The sequence below is a fragment of the Corvus brachyrhynchos genome, unplaced genomic scaffold (assembly GCF_000691975.1).
Source record: "Corvus brachyrhynchos isolate BGI_N302 unplaced genomic scaffold, ASM69197v1 scaffold130, whole genome shotgun sequence".
NCBI lineage: Eukaryota > Metazoa > Chordata > Aves > Passeriformes > Corvidae > Corvus > Corvus brachyrhynchos.
Window position 1 is genome coordinate 994,379 of NW_008236193.1, and position 24,397 is coordinate 1,018,775.

Consider the following 24,397-nt stretch of genomic DNA (forward strand, 5'->3'; position numbering starts at 1 on the left):
TGGGCGGAGGGGCCGGGCTGGGCTGGGCCGGGCCGGGCGGGGCTGGGGGTGCCTTGCCTCCTTTACTCCCTTTCTCCCTCCCTCTCTTCCTCCGCAGCCGGTCACCGAGCAGCCCCGCCTCTCCCTCCCCGCCCGTTACGGTGCCTTGTCAGCCCTGGCAGGATGGGCCCAGTCTGTGCCGGTTCCTTCGGGCCCAGGCGGGCTGTGCTCCGTCACGGCGGGGCCGGTGAGCCCCAACGCTCCGGTGTGTTTGGTAACGGGCATCCCGCACCTGCACCCAGGGCCGGGGCTGTGCAAAGCGGCTGGAAGCTCGCGGTGTAACCCCTTCGCTCGGCCCGTGTGCTTTGGCCCTCTGGGGAAGGACGCAAAGAGCTGGAGCCTGGATCAGCTCTTGATTCTTGATCAAATTGGCAACACAAACGGTAACAGATTTTAGTGGTGTGGATCTTATTCCTAAAGAGATCTGCCAAGCAGAAGCAGAAACTTTGGCCAGCAGTCTGTTGTTTACGTGCAGCACCGGTGGATGTGCCCCAGCCCACCCGATGGCTCTGGGGTCTGAGGGAGCTCTTTATCGCTGCGTGTTTCATCAGGGTGTTTTTAACCTGTTGTTGATATTTTGCACTGGGATTTGTACGCAGGATCAGCCTGAGCTGAAGGTCCTCCAGGTGGTGAGAAGGTTCTGCTGGGCCAGGGGGGGCTGTCAGGTCACATTGGAGTCACCTCGGGAAGGTGTTGTTGGATTCTTGACATGGAGGATTGTTTTCTCTTGATTTGTAGCTCTCTTGAAGGCTTTGTGCCTGTTTTCTTGTGAGGTGCTGATTCTTCCTGAGTGTGTTTAATGACACCACCCCAGTATTTTGTGCTGAAGGTCCTTCAAAGAGCAGTTCTGCTGAGAGCAACAAAATCTCATTGCAGCCTTCTAGTAGCTGAAGGAGCTGACAAAAAAGATGGAGAGGCTATGTACAAGAGCCTGGAGGGACAGGAGAAGAGGGAATGTCTTAAGGGAATGTAAGGAAATCCACTTACAGAAGTCAGGGATGGATGGGAGATTGGGAAGGGCAGGCCCTGGCACAGGGTGCCCAGAGCAGCTGGGGCTGCCCCTGGATCCCTGGCAGTGCCCAAGGCCAGGCTGGACAGGGCTTGGAGCAGCCTGGGACAGTGGAAGGTGTTCCTGCCATGGCAGGGGTGGAACAGGATGAACTTTAAGGTGCCTTCAAGCCCAAACCATTTTGGGATTCTATGATCTTGTCTTAGTCTGATCTTTGTGTTTTGATTATTATAATTAATACAGAAGCAGAGTTTTCTGGGGCTGTTGACTGAGGCTGTTGTGTTTCCTAAATCCTATGGTTTTCTTTTGTAGTTTGTCAACTGTTGCATCTTCAGTATCTTAAGTGTTACGATGAAGCAAAGTTTTGGATGCCTGACCTTCCAGTAAAGCTCTGAACACAGAGCTGCTGGTGAATTTTTAATCTTTGCTTATAGTGCACTGATTTCTTTACTGGAAGCCTTACTAGAGCGTGTATCTATAGAGCTGCTGCTTTTAGCTGTCTGTACCCACTTGGATGTACAAGATAATTGCACAACCCTCTTCTTTTGAAGGGAAACTGGATGTTACTAAAGTCAGTAGCCATATAAAAAATGCTCAGATAGAGCATAGGAACTACTAAACAGAAGCAAGCAACAAGCCTTGAAAGTTCTGTAAGTTGTTATAAAATGCAGGCTATGGCCTTTGCTTGTCCTTTTTTCTGCTCCTAAGTCAGTCCTCTTTGAGTCTGGAGTGTCTGACATGTGAAAACATTTTAAAAAAAGTTGTAAGGACCCTGTGTCCCTAAGATCCAAGTACTTCATTATATCCATCCCCACTTTTTATTATTATTCTCCTTTTTATTAGCCCCCCAGGGTTCAATCCTGTGCCCAGTGTTGTTTAACTCACCCATCAGTGGTTGGATGAAGGGGTTGGTGTCTCCTCAGCTGCAGACACAGAGCAGGAGCAGTGGCCGATCCCCCCGAGGGCTGTGCAGCCCTGCAGAAGAGCCTCGGAAGGGTGGAGAGGTGGGCAGGAAAGAACTGTCAGAACTTCAGCAAGGGCAAGTGTAGGATCCTCCACCTGGGGAGGGATAACCCCAGTCCAGGCTGGGGGCTGAGCTGCTGGAGAGCAGCTGCAGAGGGCTCTGGGTGTCCTGGTGAACAGCAGACTGTTCCTGACCAACCGTGTGTCCTGGGGGCCGAGGGGCCAGTGAGATCCTGGTGTGCATTAGGAAGAGCATTGCCAGCAGGTTGAGGGAGGTGATCCTGCCTTTCTGCTCGGCCCTGGTGAGGCATATCTGGAGTGCTGTGTCCAGTTCTGGACAGGAGGGACATGGAACTCCTGGAGTGGGTGCAGTGGAAGCTGTGGAGATGCTGAAGGGACTGGAACATCTCTCTCTTCAGGAAAGGCTCAGTGAGCTGGGTTGTTCAGCCTTGAGAGGAGACACAGCTGAGAGGGGACCTCATGCCTGTCTCAGTGTCTGCAGGGAGGGCTCAGAGCAGGGACCAGGCTCTGCTCCATGAGGCCCAGCAATGGGACAAGAGGAGAGGGGGCAGGAACTGATACCCAGGAAGTTCCACCTGAACATGAGGAAGAACTTCCCTGTGCAGTGACTGAGCGTTGGAACAGGCTGCCCAGGGAAGGTGTGCAGTCTCCCTCACTGGAGATATTCCAGAAGGGTCTGGACACAATGCTGTGCCCTGTGTTCTGGGATGACCTTGCTTGAGCAGGGAGGTGGGACCAGATGACCCACTGTGGTCCTTCCAACCTGACCCACCCTGTGATTCTGTGTAACACTGGGATATGCAGGGCAGTGGTGGAGTCCTCATCCCTGCAGGGGTTTAACAGACATGGATCTGGCACCTGGGGCATGGTTAGTGGTGGCCTTGACAGTGCTGGGGCAACAGTTGAACTCTGATGTTAGAGGGCTTTTCCAACATAAATAATTGTGTGATTCTACACAGAGTAATTAAACAAGTAAATATCTCCTAGGTGATTACCAAAATAGGTGCCATCATATGCTGGTTGAAAGCAGAACCTTTGTTTCTCCTGTCTGTCCAGTGACTTGTCCAAAACGTGTTTGTGTGGGGAAAACTGCCACCAGGTGACAGTGGGAACAGAAGTGCTGTGGCTGTAACTGGCCTTCTGGGGAGACCAGTGACTGCCCAGAGCTCAGCTCCTGTATCCGAGGGGAGTTCCGGGAGCCAGACAGTGTGGAGAGAACTGTGGGGTTTGATCCGGCCCTGCCTCACGAGAGGCACATCCGTTTGACACTGGTTATGTCCTGGACTGAGGTGAAATCTCAAAGCAGAGCACTGTAAGGTTATTGCGTGTCCCCTCCTTGCCAGTAAGTACCTTGGGGAATTCATACCCAGCCCTTTCCTCAGTGCAGGAATTAGCCTCCAGCACCTACAGAAGGGATGGGGTTCTGTGCTGTTCTGCCTGAGCACACAGGGACCAGTGGCAACCTCTTCCACTGGCAAGTGGGAGCAGCAGAACTTGCTCAGCACTTGGTGTTTCTCAAACAAGACCTGCTGGAGCTGAGCCTGCTCTTCACCCCAGCCCTTGGAGCATCCCGGAGCCGGGTGACAGCCAGCGCAGCCCAGGGGTGCAGGTGCTGCTTCACCAGGTGCCTTGGCTAATTACTTAATCTCTGAAACTGGAGTGCTTCTGCTGCTGCCTCTTGTTTGTTTTGCTTTTGTAACAGATAAACCTCTTTAAGGAGACTTCCTGTTAATTAGGGGCCTTCTGGCCCATGGGCAAGAGGTACCACCAAAGTGGCCCCATGTGTTGTGCTTTGTTTCCCTTTGCAAGGCTTCCTGCACTGCTGAGGACTTCGTGCTTTATTTTGTATGCCCTGGGAACAAGTGTGTCCCTCTTATTTGTGGAGCATCATGGTGAAAAGGTGAAATAATCACCACCTGCAAGCAATAAAAAAGGGGTTTAATAGTGGTGATTTTCTGAGAAATCCCCTGCTGAGTGCATGGTTGTCATGTCTGCTTGGATAAGCTCTGCACTGCCAGGAGACAATGGTACGCTGCAGTGGGATGTGTATTGAATGAAAACGTCATCTACGAAGGTAAAATAACAACCCTACAGTTCTCCTGACTTCTTAAAAGCAGGCTGAGGCAAATTTGGAACCCCTCAGCAGGGGGCCTGGCTGATGTGTGGGTACATCAGTGGGGTGGCTGCTGGTTCTGACCTCTGTAGTTGCCCATCACTTGTATTTGAGTTTCAGCTGAAAATAGCCTGGTCTTTGGAGTACAGGCTGGACTGTCATCTTCCCTTTTTTTCCTTTAGTTCTGGAGAAAAAAGGGATTTAGGAAAAACAGCTATGCTGAAAGCAATGGTGATACCTGAGCATCATCTGTGTGAGAGGCAGCAAGAGTGATGTTCCTGGTCAGCTTTCTAGAGTGTCCTCTTTGAGGAGCACTTGCATTTAAGAGCAATTGTTTTGTATACAAAAATCCTGGTGAAAACCTTTTGGGCCTGTAATGGTGTACTGAGAAGATTTATTAGACATTAGGAAGGAATAGTTCCCTGTGAGGGTGGGCAGGCCCTGGCACAGGGTGCCCAGAGCAGCTGTGGCTGCCCCTGGGTCCCTGGAAGTGCCCAAGGCCGGGCTGGATGGGGCTTGGAGCAGCCTGGGCTAGTGGAAGGTGTCCCTGCCCATGGCAGGGGGTGGAACGAGATGAGCTTTAAGGTCCGTTCAAGCCCAAACCATTTTGGGATTCTGTGATTAGTGGTGGCAGTGTTTATCTTTGGTAAAGGCCCTTCCAAAGGCAGAGATTTTGCTGTTTCCTGAAGATCTTACAACCCTGAGTTTCCGCTGGCTCGTGATAGTCCAGGCCACAAACAGAGCTCTGTGTTATGAGCATTATGTCCTTGGCTCCCGCAGGCTTCCTGCAGCCTTGGTCATCAGAGTGCCCTAAATTTTTGTGGTTTGCTGGTCAGAGTTCCTCTGTCATCGTGGTAGGATTGTGCATTGCTTTGGGATGGTGGACATGAAGCTTTACCTGAGCTTCTGAAGTTGTCGTGGAGGGCTGTGGGAAGTCTTGGAGTTTGTCTGTGAGTGCAGGTGGGGGTACAAACGTTTGTCACCTCCAATCTGGATTGCAGGTTGGGCCTCTGCCTGTGAGGAAAGGGGGATATTTTCTGCCTGTGGAGAAGGAGAGATGTTTTCTACCCTGAGAGGTGAGTGGAGGCAGGGATTACTGTGCATTTTGCTTGTATCTCCAGCTTCTGTACTCCTGTTCAAGACTGGGTGGCTGAGTGCAGGCAGGAGATGCAATCAGTGTTTTGGCTCTACCCTTGAGCCACTCTGCCTTCAAATGAAGCTGGAGTTCAGTTTGTGTATATTGCCACCCTCTAACAGTTGGCACTTTTGGAACAGGGGCATTGTAAGGCTGATGGCAGTGAGTGCATAAAGGTGTTTCTGAGTGCCCTGGGCAGGAGGTGCTCGGCACAAGGCTTTGGAAAGGCAGAAGAATGTGGAATTGTGCAGGACCTTCAGTGAAGAGCAGTCGCCTACATCTTACCCTCTGAAGTACACTGCTGTGGTGTGATGGCTCTTGCCATAATCCAGCATCTTGGATTTTGGAGGATATTGAATCTTCGAGGAGTGTGAGGACTAATGGTGAAGATCCCATCTGACACTGGAGTAATTTTTTTCTTGTCGTTAGTGTGATCTCTGTTGTACAAAGCTGTGAACGTGCGTCTCTGATAAGGGCAAGGCAGCAAGGGTTATAGTTTGTTTTGAAATAAAGCTTTAACTGCTCCCATTGCATAGGGGTAAATGGCTGATTTTATAAATGCTTCTCACACTGTACCCTAGTAAATTGCTGAGTAACAAATTATATCCTTGTAGCTTTAAAAAGGTAAATATTGGTAAAACACACAGCTCTCTAACTTTTTGTGCTATTGCTGGTTTGAAAGGAGGCCAGTTCCTGAAAAGGTTTGCTTGGTTTGTGTAATGTTCCTCTGGGTTAAATGTGAGCAAGTTCTGCTTGAGCTTGGCCAAGCACAGAGTATCTTGCTCGTTCCCAATGGCTGCCCTGTGAATAGTCTTGACTATTACACAGCTAAAAGCTATGGCTTAGCTCTTTTTGTTGGTTTTGTTTTCCTCTTTCCCCTTACAGCTTGTTCAAGAGCCTGTAAAAGAATCTATAACTGGTAATACTCTTGCAATACCCCACGTTGAGGAGAAGGTGATGCCTACTAAACCAGCTGAAAACATCAGCCCTTTGGGGCTTTGTGTGATGTGGTCAGTACGTGGAGCTGGCATGAGGAGGGGCAGGGCACTGCAGCTGCCAGGGATAGAGGAACTGCCACTTCTGCTGCCAGCTGAGGGTTTTGCCTTATTGATTTGCAAGTGTTGTGATTGAGTTTAGTCAAATCAAAAGAAGATGAAAACTTTGGATTTGGGGAAGCAGGACATCTAGGTTTGATTTCAAACCTTGCTGGTCGTGACTTGGAGGACTAAGTACTTGCATACTTTTCCCCTTGGCAAATGATGGGGCTATTCCAGAGAGCTTGGAAATGTTCAACACCTGAATAGTGACATGTTTTTACCTTAAAGTTTGTGCCATTAAATACAGGCCCAAAGAGCAGGCAGCATCTCTGGGTTTGGGTAGGCTCTTGCTGACTATAAATGTGGGGTCTGTTTAGGGCTTATTAGTAAGAGAAGCTCCAGGCAACCTTTTTCAGACTTGAGATGCTTCAAAATAAAGCACCAACATAACATTAATGGTATTTAAATTACCAAGGCATCCTTTACCTCCCTTTGGCCCTGTGTAAATTAGGAAATATATTCAGCTTTACATTTACATTTGCATCCTGCCTTTGGTATTCTGAGTCTCTCACTTTCGTCAGCACCTCTCTCATTTAACGCTTACCCACCCAAATACTTTCCAGAAGAGAAGGTACGTGAACAATTTCTGGAATAAAAAAGGGTCAGGAACCATCCAGCTCTTGAACTGCTTGAGCAGAGCATGTCTGAATTGAGAGAACCAACCTGCATCTCTTACTCCCCTTTCAATGTGTGCTGGGGAATCCAAACAGGTACAGCCTCTCTCAAACCACAGAAATAATTTTGCAAAATTACTGCCCTCGTTTCCCTGCCAGGCCTGGCATTCTGCATGTTGGCTTATTAAAAACACATCCATACCGAGACAAAACACTTTTGTATTTGAATACATGAAGGTTGGGTCAATAAAAAGAACAAAAGGCACTTGTTCAGCACCATAACTCTGCCTGGAAGTATTGTTTGAAGGTAATAAGCTGTGAGACAATCCAGCCAATTCAGAGAGACGACAAAAGGTGCATGAAGAACAAAGTCAGAATACAAATTCTTCTCAAGGAATTCAAACCCTTCCACCAAATCCCACCTTTCTTCTCCAAGCATAAACTGCATAATTAGTGACAAAATAGCGTCTGAAGAATATGTAACACCTGTAGCTCCTCAGTATCTTTTATTTCTTCAGCTTAAAGGGAACTTGAAGCCCACATATAGAACGACAGAATTGTTCAGTTTGGAAAAGCCCTCTAAAATCAAGTCAAACCATTCCCCCAGCACTGCCAAGGTCACCACTAACCCATGTCCCCAGGTGCCACGTCCACACGGCTGTTAATCCCTGCAGGGATGGAGATTCCACCCTGCCTATGCCAGTGTCATGCTTTCCATGAAGAAATTCCTCCTGATGTCCCACCTAAACCTCCCCTAGCACAGCTTGAGGCTGTTTCCTCTCATCCTGTCCCTTGTTCCCTGGGAGCAGAGCCTGACCCCCACCCGGCTGCCCCCTCCTGTCAGGGAGTCGTGGAGACTGAGAAGGTCTCCCCGTAACCTCTCTTTCTCCAGGCTGAGCTTCCCCACAGCTGCTCCTGGTGCTCCAGCCCCTTCCCCAGATCCATTCCCTTCTCCAGATATGCTCCAGCCCTGTTGTGAGAGGCTCAGAACTGTCCCTGGCATTTGAGATGGGGCCTCAGCAGTGCCCAGCACAGGAGGACAGTCACTGCCCTGGTCCTGCTGGCCACACTGTGACTGATACAAGCCATGTACTATTTGCCTTTTTGCCCACCTGGGCACACACCAGTTCATGTTCAGCTGCTGTCACCAGCACCCCCAGGTCCTTCTGGCAAAGCTTTTTTTAATTGCTTTGGGGGAAATGGAAAATCTGCTCACTTCCCACAGACAAATTTAGAGACAGCAAAAGCCTACCCCAAACCAGAGGTGCTGCTTGCTCCCTGGGCCTGTGTTAGTGGCACGGTTTTAGGGTAAAAACATGTCACTGTTCAGGTGCTGAACGTTCACTGCTGTGTTCTGCCTCTGTAGTCTCTCTGTTGAACAATCTGTGCTGTGTTTCTGAGTGCAAGTTATAGGTGAAATTTGGGCAGATGAGATCTCAAAAGCTCGATAGTCGAATGTGTTTCAGATGTAGAATTTAAAATGTCTCTTTGCTGTGTAACTGGGTCTGGATCTCTCACGAATACTGTGCTGAGCTGTTTTGGGAGGACACTTCAAGTGTGTGGTGTTCCCTGGTTGATCACGCTCCTTGTGTGGGTTCTGCAGGCTGAGCTCTCTTACTCATGGTGTTAAAACAACAACAACCCAAAAAAAGAAAAAGGGGGAGGGGGCATTTTGTTGGACTGTTTGGTTTGAGACACACATTTGGTAGCTTGTGGGTCGGTAAGGGTGGTGGTAAGTAAACTTCAAAATGAGGGAGAGTGATTGATATGGCATGCACTAATTTTTATTTTTTAAACCTCCTTTATTAATAGCATCACAGACTTTTCTAACTTTTCACTCCAATAATGTTGTCTCTGACTCTTTGCTTCATTTGGTGGAAGCTGATCTCTGTTAAATTAGGGAGCTTTCTCCAGTTTTGCCGCTGAAAGAACATATGGGAGAAATGTGTTAAATTAAGAAGAAAAAAGCTTGGGGGAGGAGGTGGTAGAGGTAAGCAGGTGTGATCAGAACCAGCTTGGCACTAGCTATTTCAGGCATGCTCCTGTAAAAGTGTTGGCATGCTTAATGGCAAGGAAGAGAAGCATTTCAGCATTTGTAAGAAGTCCAAGTTTCGGCACTGCAAAATGGTGTAGCTCAAAGAGCCACAGGATCTCCTGAGGTGGAAGGGACCCTCAGGGATCATCAGTGCAGCCCCTGGCCCTGCACAGACACCCCAACAACCCCAGCCTGGGCATCCCTGAGAGCGCTGTCCAAACGCTCCTCAGCCGTTCCCTGGGCTCCTGTCCCTGTCCCAGAGCAGAGCTCAGCCCCTGCCCCTCCGCCTCCCCTCGGGAGGAGCTGCAGCCCCCAGGAGCCTCCCCTCAGTCTCCTCTGCTGCAGCTGAACGAGCCAAGTGCCCTCAGCCGCTCCTCAGACCCTTCCCCAGCTCCGTGTCCCTCCTTTGGACACTCTCCAACAGCTTTGGACCCTTCTGATCTTGTGGTGCCCAGAGTGCCCCCAGCACTGCAGGTGAGGCTGCCCCAGTGCAGAGCAGAGCGGGACAATCCCTCCCTGGCCTGGTGTCCCCCAGGACACGGTGGCCCTTTGGGCTGCCAGGACACACCGGGGACTCAGATCCAACTTGGACCAACCAGGACCCCCAGGTCCCTTCCCATGGCGCTGCTCTCCAGCCTCTGATTCCCAGTCTGTCCCTGCATCCAGGGCTGCCCCATCCCAGGGCAGGATCCAGCACTTGCCCTGTTAAACATCACATGGTGGGGGACTTCCCAATCCTCACATTTGTCAGGGTCTCTCTGTGGGGCCTCTCTGTCCTTGAGGGTGGCAGCAGTTCCTCCCAAGTGAGTAACCTCAGCAAACCCACTCAGGACCTTCCAGTCCTGCACCCAAGTCACTTACAAAGAGATTTGAGAGAACTGGCCCTAAGATGGAGCCCTGTGGAGCCCCAGTGGTGACTGGTTGCCACCTTGATGTCACCCCATTTCCTGTAACCTTTTGAGGTGAAAGGCCATCAGCTCTGCAGTGCAGAGTGTGTGTACTTTGCCTTGTTTTCAAGCTTATTTCACAGAATATTGTAAAACTTCATCACATCTTAGTGAATTGCAGCATGTGCTGCTGGACCCCTCGTAGCTTAGTAACTTGCCCCCAGTTTTTAGCCGTAAAACCCTGGGCAGGTCTGTGGTTCCTGGAGGCAGCCTCTTCCCAGGAGGGAGCGGGAGGCAGTGCAGGGCTGTCCCTGAGCGGCGCACTGTGCAGCTGCTCCCTGGGCAGCCTCCTCCCAGCACAGCCTTTGTGTGCAGTTGCCTCCTGGATTTTACCACAAGTTTGTATCTCGAGGCAGCTCCGTTTGTGCAGCTGGGACTCCAGCCAGGTGCCATAAATGTTTATGCAATAACAGGAATGAAGATCCCTTTATGTTCTGCACAGCCTCCAGATGCCTGTGTGTTGTGGGGATTTGCTTATGTGTTAAATTCCACCTTTGCCTTTGGACATGTTTATCTTGGGTTGAAAGGCCAACTTGATGTCTCCTCTGGCGTTGGCATTTTTGTGTCCATGTCAGCTGTGGACAAACCACATGAGGTATGTGAGGGGGGAGGTTGGACCCTGGGGGTGCTGCTCTCTGCCCTTGGGGCTTGGGAAGGGCTTGGCTGTGTATTCTCACACAAGTGTCAGCTCATTTATTTTTTATTGATGCACATGTTAATTTACCAAGCAAATTGCAGCTATGAAGCAGCCCTGTCCTAAAAATATATGGTTAAAATATGTGCTTAAGTGATGTTAACATTGCTTATAGACTGTACAGCTCTATGAGTGAGCAAGCTTTGTGCCAGCCAGGAGGAGTATTTGGGATAGTGCAGGCATCAGACATGGAATGTTCCCTGGGACTACTAGATCCCTAGTGTGTTCCTGCAGTGGGTGTGTTAAAAGTCTGCAGTACTTGTGGCATGGCTAAAAGCATCCCACCCTCAGCACTGCTCCCGTGCCCCTGACCTGAGCGGTGGGACAGGCTGTGGTGGGATCACGGAATCCCACAATGGTTTGGGTTGGAAATGACCTTAAAGCTCATCTCATTCCACCCCCTGCCATGGGTTTCACTACACCAGGTTGCTCCAAGCCCGGTCCAACCTGGCCTTGAACACTTTCATGGATGGGGCAGCCACACCTCTCTGTGCAACTGGTGCCAGTGCCTGGATTTTTCATGCCCCTGTCCTGAAGGATTGCCAGACTCTGCTGCTGCAGGGCCTGGGGGCAGTCCCTGCTCCAGGTGTGGTGGGGACCCACTGAGGTGCTGTCAGACACAAAATACTGGCTGCCTGCGTTCTTCAGTGTCACACAAGTTTGGTACCAATGCTCTGGATAGGAAAAGTGGTCTCAAGTTCAAAGAGCAGGCTTAGGAGACTCCGAAGAGGCTGTTTCAGCATGGAGGGGTTCAACATTTTGTTGTTTTTCTCCTCCTGTCTGTTGCAGCACACTAGTTACTGCTTGGACTTTGCAAACAAATTCCTGAGCCTGCTGATCTCTCCAGCCAGCTTCCCACCATGGATCAGGACTACGAGAGACGTCTCCTACGCCAAATCAACATACAGAATGAGAACACAATGCCTTGTGTGAGTACAGATGGGTTCAGGCTCACTGTTATGTTGTTGTCTGTCTCACTTGTGACTCTTTTCCTTGAGCTGCTGAAGGACCTGGGACCTCTTCAAAGCAAACCACAGTCTTTTGTTGGGTTGTGAGCAGGTGTGAGTTCCTGAGCTGTTCTATGAATACCCAAACACTTTGACTTTAAGAGAGTTTTTGAATATATAACCTCAGTTCAGGTTGCAAAAAGGAGTGAAGATATTTTTATGGAGTTCAGTAATACCTTTTTAATACATAATCTCAGTGACTACATGTAGCATAAAAAATTGAGGGCTAACAAACCAACCAACTCTAGGGCTTGACAAGAATAAGAGTAAGTTCAGTGTCTTTTATTCTTTAATTCAGGTAGCAGAGATGAGAAGAACCTTGACCCCTTCCAATTCTCCAATGTCTTCTCCTAGTAAGCATGGTGACAGATTCATTCCCTCAAGAGCTGGGGCCAACTGGAGCATCAACTTCCACAGAATAAATGTAAGTTTTGCTCCCTTCTCCTACAGCTCAGCCTTGGAACTGAGGAAATGGTACCTTTTGTTTTGGCTGGCATGATTGCTCTGCTTATCTTCTGCACCATGGGCTTCTGCTGCCCCAGAAGAGTTCCTTTGAGTGCTCGTCCTCAAACCCTATGCTCCCTGCCTTTGCTATTTCACCATATACCCTGAGGTTTCTGTATGGTGATGGCATGTTTCCCCATTTCAGGAAAATGAAAAATCACCAAGCCAAAACAGAAAAGCAAAGGATGCTACATCAGACAGTGGCAAAGGTGAGAGCACCCTTCTACTGCTTGGCAGTGCCCAGAGCTCTTATTGCAAACTGTTGGGGAAATTAAGGCCACGCTGGCATTTTCATGCTTATGCCAAAACTCATGCTGGTGTTTTGGGAAATGCCCACATCATGAGTGAGTACTAGGTCACTGCTTCTGATGAGCGTCTGGATGCAAGAGGCTGTCTCTATCCCCTGATTTATTGTGTCATGGAAGCACTTTCCTGATGGAGTGGAAGGAGGGGAAGCTTGCTACTAATCTTGATTCTAAATGGGGGCCCCAGGCTTATTAAGAGACTCTGTGAGTGTACAAGTTGTAGAATCCCAGACTGGTTTGGGTTGGAAGGGACCTTAAAGCCCATCTCCTTCCACTACACCAGGTTGCTCCAAGCCCCATCCAACCTGGCCTTGGACACTGCCAGGGATCCAGGGGCAGCCACAGCTTCTCTGTGCCAGGGCCTGCCCACCCTCCTAGGGACCAATTCCTTCCCAATATCCCATCTAACTCTGCCCTCTGGCAGTGGGAAGCTGTTCCCCCTTGTCCTGTCCCTCCAGGCTCTTGTCCAAAGTCCCTCTCCAGCTCTCTTGGAGCCCCTTTAGGCACTGGAAGGGGCTTTGAGGTCTCCCTGCAGCATTCTTTTGTCCAGGTCAGGCACACATGATTCTGACACTCCCTGCTGTTGCTGCTCTGAGCTCTCTGCTCAGTGCCTGTTTGGGTTTACAGATGGCCTTGCCTACTCTGCCTTGCTGAAGAATGAACTCTTGGGAGCTGGGATTGAGAAGGTGCAGGACCCCCAGACAGAGGACAGGAGGCTGCAGCCATCCACCCCAGAGAAGAAGTCTCTCTTCACTGTAAGTTAATTGCGTTAACACCAGTGGAGGCTGTGTGTGTGTCACAGGAACACAGCACAGGGCTCTGCCAGGCTGCTCGTGCAGTGAGTTGGTGTTGGGGCTTGGCTGAGATAAGGTGTTGGTAACAAATGTGGTGGCCTGCAAAGGGAGCCTGAGTGTGCAGCAAGCAATGTGCTTCCTGTGTCTGTGCTGGCAGGAAAGCTGGGTGGAGCCAGGCTTTTTGGACAGTGTGGTGAGTGGCCAAACCAGGCTTTTGGACTTGAGCATTGATGAGGGGTTTTGTATAGTTTTGGAGCACCTGGGAAAGGAAAAACTGTGTTGGAATTAGCTTGGCAGCAGTGCACGTTGGGTGTGATGCCCCAGGCCTCCCGCACGCCGGGTTCCTCACGAGGTGTGTTTCTTTGTGCAGTACTCACTCAGCACAAAACGCTCCAGCCCCGATGATGGCAACGAGGTCTCACCCTATTCCCTGTCTCCTGTCAGCAACAAAAGGTAACACTGATCCTCTGCAAACTGTAAGAAGGGAAGGGCTGGGACAGAGGGTTCAGTGAGGTTCTCTAGGACTTCTGTCTGAAGCTCTAAAATTGCAATGTGAATTGGGTTTGGAAATCTGGAGAGATAATAAATTTTGAATTTATTTTAAATGCAAGTCAAGTTCTAAGAATTCCTTCAGGTGCCCAGCCTGCTTATGTGCTTGACATATCTTGGTCAGCTCTCAGTAATCAGTTTACCTTTCTGCTTCATAGCTCCTTTGTAGAAGCAGAACCTAATTCCTTCCAGTCTTGCTGCTGAAAAAGTGTTGTGCAGCCTTTTTGTCTCTGCATTTCCATAGAAACTTCAGGGTGCTCTGTAAAGAGTGGCTACACCTATGCCTCCCATCTGCTGTGATGTGCAGATTCCTGTAGTTGTTTTTTTATCTGTTTTTGTAAACAGTCAGAAGCTGCTAAGATCACCTCGAAAACCAACTCGGAAAATCTCCAAGATTCCTTTCAAAGTGCTGGACGCCCCAGAGCTGCAGGATGACTTCTACCTGAACCTGGTGGACTGGTCTTCTCTTAATGTCCTCAGCGTTGGCCTTGGGACTTGTGTTTACCTGTGGAGTGCTTGTACAAGTCAGGTAAATTGTCATGAGTGTCTGAAGATTGAATTGCCTATTGATGTAGGGTTTTTCCAACCTTCCAGAGCTATGCAATGTGCTGTGTGAGGGCTTCAGCACTTGTCACACTCTATCCCAACCTCAGCACTGGTCTGAGACAGCCAGCAGTGCTGTGTGAGGAAAGTTTCTTACCCCATTTGTCTCTCTGAAGGTGACCCGGCTGTGTGACCTCTCTGTGGAAGGCGATTCCGTGACGTCCGTGGGCTGGTCAGAGCGGGTCAGTATGACACCGTCAGCAAGGACAGCTGAGACACGTGTCACTTAGTCACTGTCATCATAGCTGTAGTTAACTCCTTGGGTTGGTTTTTCTCTGCTAAAAGAGAGGGGATAAAGAACAGCCTCTTGTATCTTGAGGTTCCTGAGGCATTGCTAAGAGGAGTGGGAGGGAGAAGGATCCAGTTTACTTCTTCAGCTCTTGACAATAAAATGTTACAATAAATATATTCCAGACAGGCTGCTTGGACCTCTCAGTAGGGAAAAACATATAAGATGGAAGAACTCTGGATGCTTTCCATCTCGTGGGATTTATGTCAAGTCTTTTCCTCAGCTTTCAGTTTTCTGGCTGTACTTCCTGGCTGTACTGATCCTGGTTCTCTGTTTGTCCAGGGGAACCTGGTGGCTGTTGGTACTCACAAGGGCTTTGTGCAGATCTGGGATGCAGCTGCAGGAAAGAAGCTCTCCATGCTGGAGGGACACACAGCCAGAGTCGGTAAGGAGTGGGGAGGCAGAGGGTTCTCAGGGGTCTCTCCTTCCTGATTGAACTTTGCTAGCCAGGGATCTGCTGGAAATAGAGAACTCAAGAGTACCAGGGTTGATATTTTTTCCCTGCTGTGTCTTGAGCAGGTTCAAAATATTATCATCTCATAACTGTGGTGTTCTGATCTGGGTGTGATGGTGGTTGGGTGTTGCAGCAGGTGTTTCCTCCATGCTTGAGGCTTTTTGGGTTTGGTTACAACATCTCTTCACTGCTGCTGGCTTCCGATTTCAGCCCTGCTGGCAGCTTCACACTGAGATTTCCAGTTCCCTTTTTTGGGGGGCTGGTTTTTTCTGCTTAGAGATGTTGTGAGTGTGAACTCTGGGGTGAGATTTGGGAAGTCCATGCACCTTCCGAGATCTGTTCCTGTGCTTTACTGCACTGTGAAGTGGGGTTGGTAATACCTGCAGTCAGTGTGTTCAGGGGAACCTCTATTTGTGCCCTGATCTAGGACTCCGGAGACTGGATGTAAGGGAGGTCTGTAAGGAGTGGTTTGAGGTTTGTTAGGGTTTATTTTAAAACCGTGGCAGCTGTGATGGCTGTATTTTGCTTACCAACTGCTGCAGGACTGGAAGGGTTGGACTTGATAGTGTGGCCAGCAGGACCAGGGCAGTGACCATCCCCCTGTGCTGGACACTGCTGAGATCCCATCTCAAATACTGGAGTCAGTTTTAGATCTCTCACAACAGGAAAGACATCGAGGGGCTGGAGCGTGTCCAGAGAAGGGAACAGAGCTGGGGAAGGGGCTGAAGCACCAGAAGCAACTGGCAAAGCTGGAGGGGCTCATCCTGGAGAAAAGGAGGCTCAGGGGAGACCTTGTGGCTCTGCACAAGTCCCTGACAGGAGGGTGGAGCCAGGTGGGGGTTGAGCTCTGCTCCCAGGGAACAGGGACAGGATGAGAGCACATCCCCTCAAGCTGTGCCAGGGGAGGTTTAGATTGGATATTGGGAAAATTTCTTCACAGAAAGGGTTATAAATCATTGGAACAGGCTGCCCATGGCAGTGGTGGAGTCACCAAGCCTGTAAAGTGTTCAAAGGAGATATGAATGTGGCACTTGAGGACATGGTTTGGTGGTGAATGTGGTGGTGGTGCTGAGTTGATGATTGGACTTGGTGACCTTTGGAGTCTTTTGCAGCCTCAGTGATTCTGTGATTGCATGACTCCTACGACACCCTCTGAAGCTCTGCCCCCGTTGCAGGTGCCTTGGCGTGGAACGCGGACCAGCTCTCCTCTGGGAGCCGGGACAGGATGATCCTGCAGCGGGACATCCGCACCCCACCCCTGCAGTCTGAGCGGCGGCTCCAGGGACACAGGCAGGAGGTCTGTGGGCTCAAATGGTCCACAGACCACCAGCTCCTGGCCTCTGGAGGGAATGATAATAAGGTACATTCCTTCCAAGGGGTCACAGGAAATGTCAGACCCCCTTTCTTTCTAGGGCAAGGAGGAATGGTGTCAAGTTGCACCAGGGGAGGTTCAGGTTGGATGTTATTATATCGCTGGGGATGTTCAAGGCCAGGCTGCACAGGATGTGCAGCAACCTGGTCTAGTGGAAGCTGCCCCTGCCCATTGCAGGGGATGGAACTAGATAGGCTTTGAGGTCTCTTCCAACCCAAACTATTGTATGATTCTATGATTAGGGAGAAATTTCTTTGATGGAAGAGTGGTTAAGCGTTGGAACAGGCTGCCCAGGGCAGTGGGGGAGTTGCCATTCCTGGAAGTGTTCAAAAAAACAAGTGGATAGGGCACTCAGCAATGTGGTTTAGTGGGCATGGTGGGATTAGGTCAAAGGTTCGACTTGATCTTGAGAGTCTTTTCCAGACTTAATGGTTCAGCGATTCTTTAAGGAATGTTTGGCCTCTCTGAAGAGGACTTTTGTTTTGGTTGTTGGACTGTGACCAAATATTAATCATGCTAAGCTTCTACTCAGTCTTCTCTTCCTAATAAAATGAAAAAGGCAAATTTAATTTTGCTTCTGTATTTGGCTAATTAAATCTCTAGCTTGGCTCAGGGGGTTGAGTTCAACAAAACCACTGCTAAGCTGCCCTTCCTGGCTTTGTTTGGGTAGTGTATTACTGCACCACGTTTGGTGCAGTAATGTTTGTGTGCAGCAGGAACCTGAGGTAGAGCTCTGTGAGTTCTCATACCTGTAACTCAGGCTGGCAGCTCACTGAGCACCATATGGGAGAAGCATCTGTCACAAAAAAGCAGTGTTCCAAGCCCTCTGGAGTGGTTGCTAGGTAGGGAATGTGCCCAGTGTCTGTGTGACAGCATGGTTGGTCACGTTTGGTGCAGTAATGTTTGTGTGCAGCAGGAACCTGAGGTAGAGCTCTGTGAGTTCTCATACCTGTAACTCAGGCTGGCAGCTCACTGAGCACCATATGGGAGAAGCATCTGTCACAAAAAAGCAGTGTTCCAAGCCCTCTGGAGTGGTTGCTAGGTAGGGAATGTGCCCAGTGTCTGTGTGACAGCATGGTTGGACCGAGTTCCTCCTGCTCAGAATAACTCTTAATGAACTGAGCAGATTCCTAGATGTGTTCTGGAATGATACAGCCAGAAAGGCAACAGGAGGGTCTGAGGTCCCCTTCGGTGACACCGTTTCTTTAGATTCATTCCCTTACCTTAGGGGCTGTTCCTGCCTTGTGGCCTGGGGGTAGGACAGCTCCTCAGCTGAGTGTGGTGCCAGGGTGGTTGTGACTGCCCCATCCCTGGAAGTGTTCAAGGCCAGGTCAGATGGGGCTAAGAGCAGCCTGGTCTAGTAAAAGGTGTCCCTGCCCATGGCAGGGGGTTGAACTGAATGAGCTTTAGCCAACCCAAACCATTCCATGATTCTGTGAAGTGCAGAGGGGAGCTGTGCATGCCTGGGCAGGACTGTGGGAAATCAGCTTGTTTCCCAGCTGCCTTCATGGGTCCCATTGTGGCTTGTGGGTGTAGTGGACACATGACTGAGGCACAAGTTTGATCATGTCTCTCCTCTCTGCCAGCTCCTTGTCTGGAATCACTCCAGCCTGAGCCCTGTCCAACAATACACAGAGCACCTGGCAGCAGTCAAAGCCATCGCCTGGTCTCCACACCAGCACGGGCTCCTGGCCTCGGGTGGGGGCACAGCTGACCGCTGCATCCGCTTCTGGAACACACTGACGGGGCAGCCCCTGCAGTGCATCGACACCGGGTCCCAGGTGTGCAACCTGGCCTGGTCCAAACACGCCAACGAGCTGGTGAGTCCTTCCCTGTGCGGCTGCTGCCAAGCTGCCCTGTGTCAGGAAGCGTGGCTGAGCAGGAGCCAGCTGTGTGCAAGTGGGCAAGGAGGCCGAGGGCATCCCGGCTTGTACCAGCAAGGGTGTGGCCAGCAGGACCAGGGCAGTGACCGTCCCCCTGTTCTGGGCACTGCTGAGGCAGCTCAGGTGCTGGAGTCAGTTTTTGAGCCCCTCGCAACAAGAAAGACATCGAGGGGCTGTAGCGTGTCCAGAGAAGGGAATGGAGCTGGGGAAGGGTGTGGAGCACCAGGAGCAGCTGAGGGAGCTGGGAAAGGGGCTCAGCCTGGAGAAAAGGAGGCTCAGGGGGACCTTCTCGCCCTCTGACAGGAGGGTGGAGCCAGGTGGGATTCAGGCTCTTCTTCCAGGTAAAAAGCGACAGGACAAGAGGAAACGGCCTCAAGTTGCTCCAGTGGAGGTTTAGATTGGATATTAGGAAAATTTCTTCATGGTGGTCAGGCACTAGAACGGGCTGCCCAGGACAGTGGTGTAGTCACCATTCCTGGAAAGTGTTCAGAAAACATGGGGATGTGGGTTAGTGGTGAACATGTTGGTGGTGCTGGGCTGATGGTTGGATCTTGGAGGTCTTTTCCAGCCTTAAAAATTCCATGATTCTATGATGTGTGTCCCCTTCTCTCCTTTCAGGTGAGCACCCATGGATACTCCCAGAACCAGATCCTCGTCTGGAAATACCCCTCGTTAACTCAAGTAGCAAAGCTCACAGGGCACTCCTATCGAGTCCTGTACCTGGTGAGTGATGGCCATGGCTCTGTAGCTGCTCACCTGGCTGCGGGTGTGCTCACATGGGGACCCAAAGCAGCAGTGCCAGTGGCACCATAAGCTGCCTGGGTGGGAACGTGAACACTCCCCATGAGCAGTGGAAAACTCTGTCTGGTTTCTGTGCCTGCAGGGGGACGCTTTGATTTGCTGCTATGGAAATGTGAGGCTTTGTTAATGATAGCAAAGCCTGCCAAACTCTCCTGAGGAAACATCTGAGTTTTATTCTAAGAAAACTCTTCTGAGCCTGGAGAACACAAAGCTCCAGGGAGACCTTCTAGTGCCTAAAAAGGCTCCAGGAGAGCTGGAGAGGGACTTTGGATAAGGATCTGGAATAGCAGGACAAGGGGGAATGGCTTCAGACTCCCACTGGGCAGGATTAGATGGGATATTGGAAAGAAATTCTTCCTGTGATGGTGGTGAGGCCCTGGCACAGGGTGCCCAGAGCAGCTGGGGCTGCCCCTGGATCCCTGGCAGTGCCCAAGGCCAGGCTGGACATTGGGGCTTGGAGCAGCCTGGGACAGTGGAAGGGAATGAGATGGGCTTTAAGGTCTCTGCCAACTCAAAACGTTCTGGGATTTTATGAAACAGAAGTTTCTCTCCCAGAAGACTTTCACACCTCTTCACTGATGACTGCTGCCCAGGGAAGAATTTGCTGCTTCCAGCCCTCCTAATTTGTTATTAAACATTTGTTGCGGGTAATCCTGACCGATCTCGTATCTGCTGTTACTGTCACATGGGGCTGTCAGCAGTTCACAACAGAGCTGACAAATGCTGATGCTGTTTTGGGAGGTAGATCCCAATGTAAGCAACCAATACAGCCAGAAAATCCAGTCATATCATCTTCCTGCCTTTGGGCATGTTGATAATCCCAGGAGGAACAGCCTCAGTTACTCATAGCTTGGATTTCTTAACAAAAACATCCTTTCCACAGCCCTCCCCCCATGTGTTCCATAGCTGCACCATAAGGTGCGAGCGCCCAAATTGCACCTGAGGCTGCATGAGGCACCTGGAAGTAGAGGGAGTTGGCTTCTCACCACCGAGTAGGAAGGAGAGTTAAATCTCTCCTGCATTCCAACAGAGACTTGTTTTCAGCCTCAAAAATGTGACAGGTGCTAAAGGTTGTTGTCTTGTCCTTAGGCAATGTCCCCTGATGGGGAGGCCATTGTCACAGGAGCTGGAGACGAAACCTTGCGCTTCTGGAATGTCTTCAGTAAAACTCGCTCGACGAAGGTAAGGCCAGGCATGGGGGCAGCTGCCTGGGGGAGCTCAGGCCATGTTGGCTCTGCTCTGCTGCCTCCTTTCTGATCCCTTCCTGCAGATCAAGGCTGGGGCAGTGAAGGGTTCAGCTTTGCTGGAATTTAAGTAAAAGGTCGCCCTGTGTGCCCAAGACAGGTGTGACACAACATTCCAGGCTGGTCCAGGGCTGCTGAGCAGAGCAGCGTTTCTGGAGGCGTCACTGAGCTGAGCCCTTGGGTGACAGCAGGCTGGGGAAGAGAAGGCTCCAGGAGACCTTAGAGCCCCTTCCAGGGCCTAAAGGGGCTCCAGGGGAGCTGGAGAGGGACTGGGGCCAAGGGCTGGAGGGCCAGGAGCCAGGGAATGGCTTCCCAGTGCCAGAGGGCAGGGCTGGATGGGATCTTGGGCAGGAATTGTTCCCTGGGAGGGTGGGCAGGCCCTGGCACAGGGTGCCCAGAGCAGCCTAGGCTGCCCCTGGATCCCTGGCAGTGCCCAAGGCCAGGCTGGACGAGGTTTGGAGCAGCCCATGGCAGAGTGTGGAGCAAGGTGAACTTTAAGGTCCCTTGAGGCCCAAACCATTCTGTGATTCCCTGATTATCCCCTGCCTCTTTACAAAACTGCTTGAAATGGGGGTTTGGATGAAAATGGGATCATGGATTCTGCCTGTGACAACTTGCCATCACCAAAAGCAGTTTGTGCTTGATGCTCTGAGAGCTTTCCTGAGTGCCTGGCGGAGGGATTTGGAGGAGGGGACTGGGGGGAGCTGGCATGGCTCCTGGGGGTCCCCCACTTCTTGCCTTCTCTGGGGTACAGCTGCCTGCAGAGCTCTGGGAATGGCACTCTGACCTGCTGTGCACTTTGTTACCATTTGGAAGAAGCTCATGGGAATATTTATGGTGTTGGACTTTGAGCTGGGATCATGCCCTGAGCTAGAGATAGCAGATTAAAAACAAACCAACCTAGAAGCACGTGAAGTAACAGCTGTTTACCCCCTGCTTTGTCTTCCCTTGTCAGGAGTCTGTATCTGTGCTCAACCTCTTCACCAGGATACGATAAACCCCCTCCCTGTGCCCCGGGAACCTACAGCCTGACATTCCAGGATCAGACCACTCCCTCGGCGTGCATGGACCCCCAGAGCCCAGCCAAGGGGAGGGAGAGCCGTGGGACTGGAGAAGGACCCAGCTCATTAAATATGTGCTTGTGACCCACAGGGCTGGGCAGTATTTGGGATGGGGTGGGGAGGGGAGGGAACTGCCAAAGGTTATTGGATTCATCGTTCATAAAGGGAAACGGGTACAAGAGAAATGCTGACCCAGCATCCTCCAGCTGTCCGGATGGTCCTGGGGAGGACTCGTGTGACATGGACCATTGAGAATGGACCGAGGCCATCCCCACTGCCGTGGTGTCCCTCCTGCGAGAGAGGAGCATATCCTTGCTGCTGTGGGAAGGGGCTTGACGTGCTGCTCTGTGTCCCCGAGTGACACCTCTGGAGGCAGGAGCCAGCCAGACTGGTGCAGTACAGCTGGTGCGAGGGGCACAGCTCCAGGCTGGGCATCTAAGGGCTTTGTTCATAGCCTGGCATCCCCATTCCAGGAAGAAACTGGAGAACTGCCTATTTTCCTTTTTTTTTTTTCTTTATTTTTCCCCCCCCAGACAGGTACTATAGTACTTGACATGATCATTCCCATAAGACAGCTTGATTTTTCTGGCATGCTTGACAGCTGCCTCCGAACAAATATACTCTGGGGCTCTAGACTTTGGAGGAGACTTGAAAAAGCTTTACCTCTAAGGGAGCAGATTCGGGAAGTTCTGCAGTTGCTGTTTCATGTTCTGGGCTGATCCTGGGAGTTACCAGAGAGGAGAAGCAAGGACTTTATGAAAAAAGAAACCCACCCAACCACCTGTGCATGTGGAGCTTCCTTCCGGGTGGGTGCCTTGCTCTGGAGTCTCCCTGAGGCCAAAAGCAGTTGGGATGTGTTTGAGAACAAAAACAAATCCTGAAGATCTGATTTTTGGGGTGAGCAGGGCCTCTTCTGGCTGAAAGAGTGGTTCTCCTGAACCAGGGCTGCCGTGTTGCTTTTTTATCTCCAAGTCCCAGCCAGGGCCCTGCTGTTGGGTTTTGGTGTGTGTTTTGGGGTTTTTAGGTTGTGTGGGATGAGAGTTCTGGCTGGTGTTGGAGCCCATGGGGTGTAACACGAATGCTCTGTGTGTGTGGTGCTTTTAATTTAAGAGAAGCTGTGAGGCTGCACAGCCTGTTCCATCTGACCTGTGCCTGTGCCTGCCTGGGCCCTGGCTGCCTCCTGCCCTCTCCCAGCATTGCTTCCTGTTCCCACGTGGAATTTCTTGGCTGTGTATATAGACTTGTCCTCTCTCTGTAGATTGCATAGGTAATGCTTTATCTTTCTTTTTTTTCTTTGTTGTTTTATCTCCTGTCCTTTCATTCCCTAAAACCAGGCAGTAGGACTATGATTGCCTGTCCTCAGTACCACCAGTATCCTTAGGGTGAGCCAAGGTGTGGGAAGGCCGATACAGCCTGTTCACCACAGCCTTGACCACTTGTGCCATCACATCGGTGCCTGGATCAGGCTGTTGGTGCTGCACCTGGGTCACACATACTGGGAGTCACTGGTGAGGAGCTGGTGTGCTGGGAGCCCCCTGGCAGCTCCCAGTCTCCCAGGCCCACAGGCCACTTTGTCATCTCACAGTCTCACTTGCCACCAAAATGGAATTTCCATGGAATTTCTGAAACACAGTTTGAGCACAACTGCTTTAGTGCAGCTCTGGTCGTGGGACGTGAGGCATGGTTTGAAGTCACTCCCCGGCCTGTCTTGTGTAGTTTGTTCCACTCGTGGGCACTGTTCCACATCACCGTGGATTGGGAACACCCAAAGAACCCAGCAGGTGTTAAATTGAGTTGGATCATTAAATTGGGGAATTGATTTGAAGCAAAGGTCTACCTGCAGCAAGAGGTGATCTGTTGTGGGTGTCATCACCTGGGGAAAGGGCTGTTCAGAGGGGCTGGGGAGGTTGGTGGCTGTGCAGTGGATTTTCCTGTTGCGGTTTGCCTTCTGCTAAATAGCACTGTGCAGACCCCCAGGACACACTGCTTTCTCCTCTGGGAGGGCATAGGTGCTTGGGTTGGGGGCACACAGGAGTTCTCGGCCCATTGTGGAGCAGGAGGGAGACAGGCACCCAGCTGGAGTGCAGGGTGAGTGTGGTGATGATTGGGCTCCCCAGTGCCCTGGGGCTCCGCAGGAGTGGATTTGCCCCTCACCCTCTGATGTGGGAACTTCCTCAAGGAGTCCCAGAAGCTGCTGGGGGGACCAGCAGTGCTGTGGGTGGGCAGTGCCAGGTGGGCACTGCAGCCACTGCCCAGTGCTCCCAGCTGCAGAGCAGGGACAGCTCCTCATTGCTCTGTCCCCCACCATTGTCCCCTCTTGTCAAGGACTTTCCCGAACTGCATCTTGTGTCTACATCTCGCTTTTCTCTCTCTCTGCCTTGGGAGCAGGTTGGCTCATGCTGGCTTCTCTTATTGCACTTGGCAGGGAGGCTGGTGATTCCCAGGCTAGGGCTGTTCTGTAGCCACACACGCTGGTGACGGAGCATGGCAAGAACAGGCTGCTCACCCTCACCTGGCTGTCAGAGCCAGGCACAGCTGCCTTCTCTGCTCCGCTGCCAGCTGCCAGGCAGGAGCTCCCGGTTGTATCCGTGTGGAGATGGGTTTGTGCAGGTGTCTCAGGATGATCCTGTCACTGTCACCGGCTGCGGGTTCAATAGGGAAAAGGGCAGAGCTGAGGTGCTGTGTCAGGATGTGTGACCTTTGAGCACTGACCCGGGCACAGGGTCCTCCCAGAGCTGGGTGACAGTCTGCAGCCTCGTGGCATCGTTGTATCCCAGGTGTCATGTGATGGAAAACAAACATGGAGCGCGCTGTAACTTTCCGTGTAAAGCAACTGAACTGGCATTAAACAGGTTGTCAATTTA

General features: G+C 51.1%; 1 protein-coding gene across 2 annotated transcripts; it reads left to right on the plus strand.

The window, feature by feature from the left end:
- The first annotated feature begins 80 nt into the window (after positions 1 to 80).
- Positions 81 to 24,397, plus strand: FZR1 (fizzy/cell division cycle 20 related 1). 2 transcript variants are annotated; one of them, XM_017739335.1, is made up of 14 exons: positions 81 to 422; positions 11,457 to 11,596; positions 11,973 to 12,098; positions 12,324 to 12,387; positions 13,111 to 13,238; positions 13,648 to 13,730; positions 14,172 to 14,355; positions 14,546 to 14,611; positions 15,001 to 15,103; positions 16,348 to 16,532; positions 18,131 to 18,364; positions 19,046 to 19,150; positions 20,318 to 20,410; positions 21,428 to 24,397. In XM_017739335.1, exons 2-14 carry the CDS (start codon positions 11,528 to 11,530, stop codon positions 21,467 to 21,469), a joined length of 1,482 nt encoding a protein of 493 aa, XP_017594824.1. In that variant the 5' UTR covers positions 81 to 422; positions 11,457 to 11,527; the 3' UTR covers positions 21,470 to 24,397. The 2 variants fall into 2 exon arrangements, with proteins under 2 accessions (XP_017594824.1, XP_008637360.1); XM_008639138.2 differs by lacking the exon at positions 81 to 422 and having other exon boundaries at positions 11,453 to 11,596.

Excerpts from the sequence above, each read along its gene's own strand:
- FZR1 (XM_017739335.1), top strand. The coding sequence starts at position 11,528 with ATGGATCAGGACTACGAGAGACGTCTCCTACGCCAAATCAACATACAG. Across the intron at positions 15,104-16,347 it reads GGGACACACAGCCAGAGTCG|GTGCCTTGGCGTGGAACGCG; the intron begins GTAAGGAGTGGG and ends CCCCCGTTGCAG. Across the intron at positions 18,365-19,045 it reads CCAAACACGCCAACGAGCTG|GTGAGCACCCATGGATACTC; the intron begins GTGAGTCCTTCC and ends CTCTCCTTTCAG.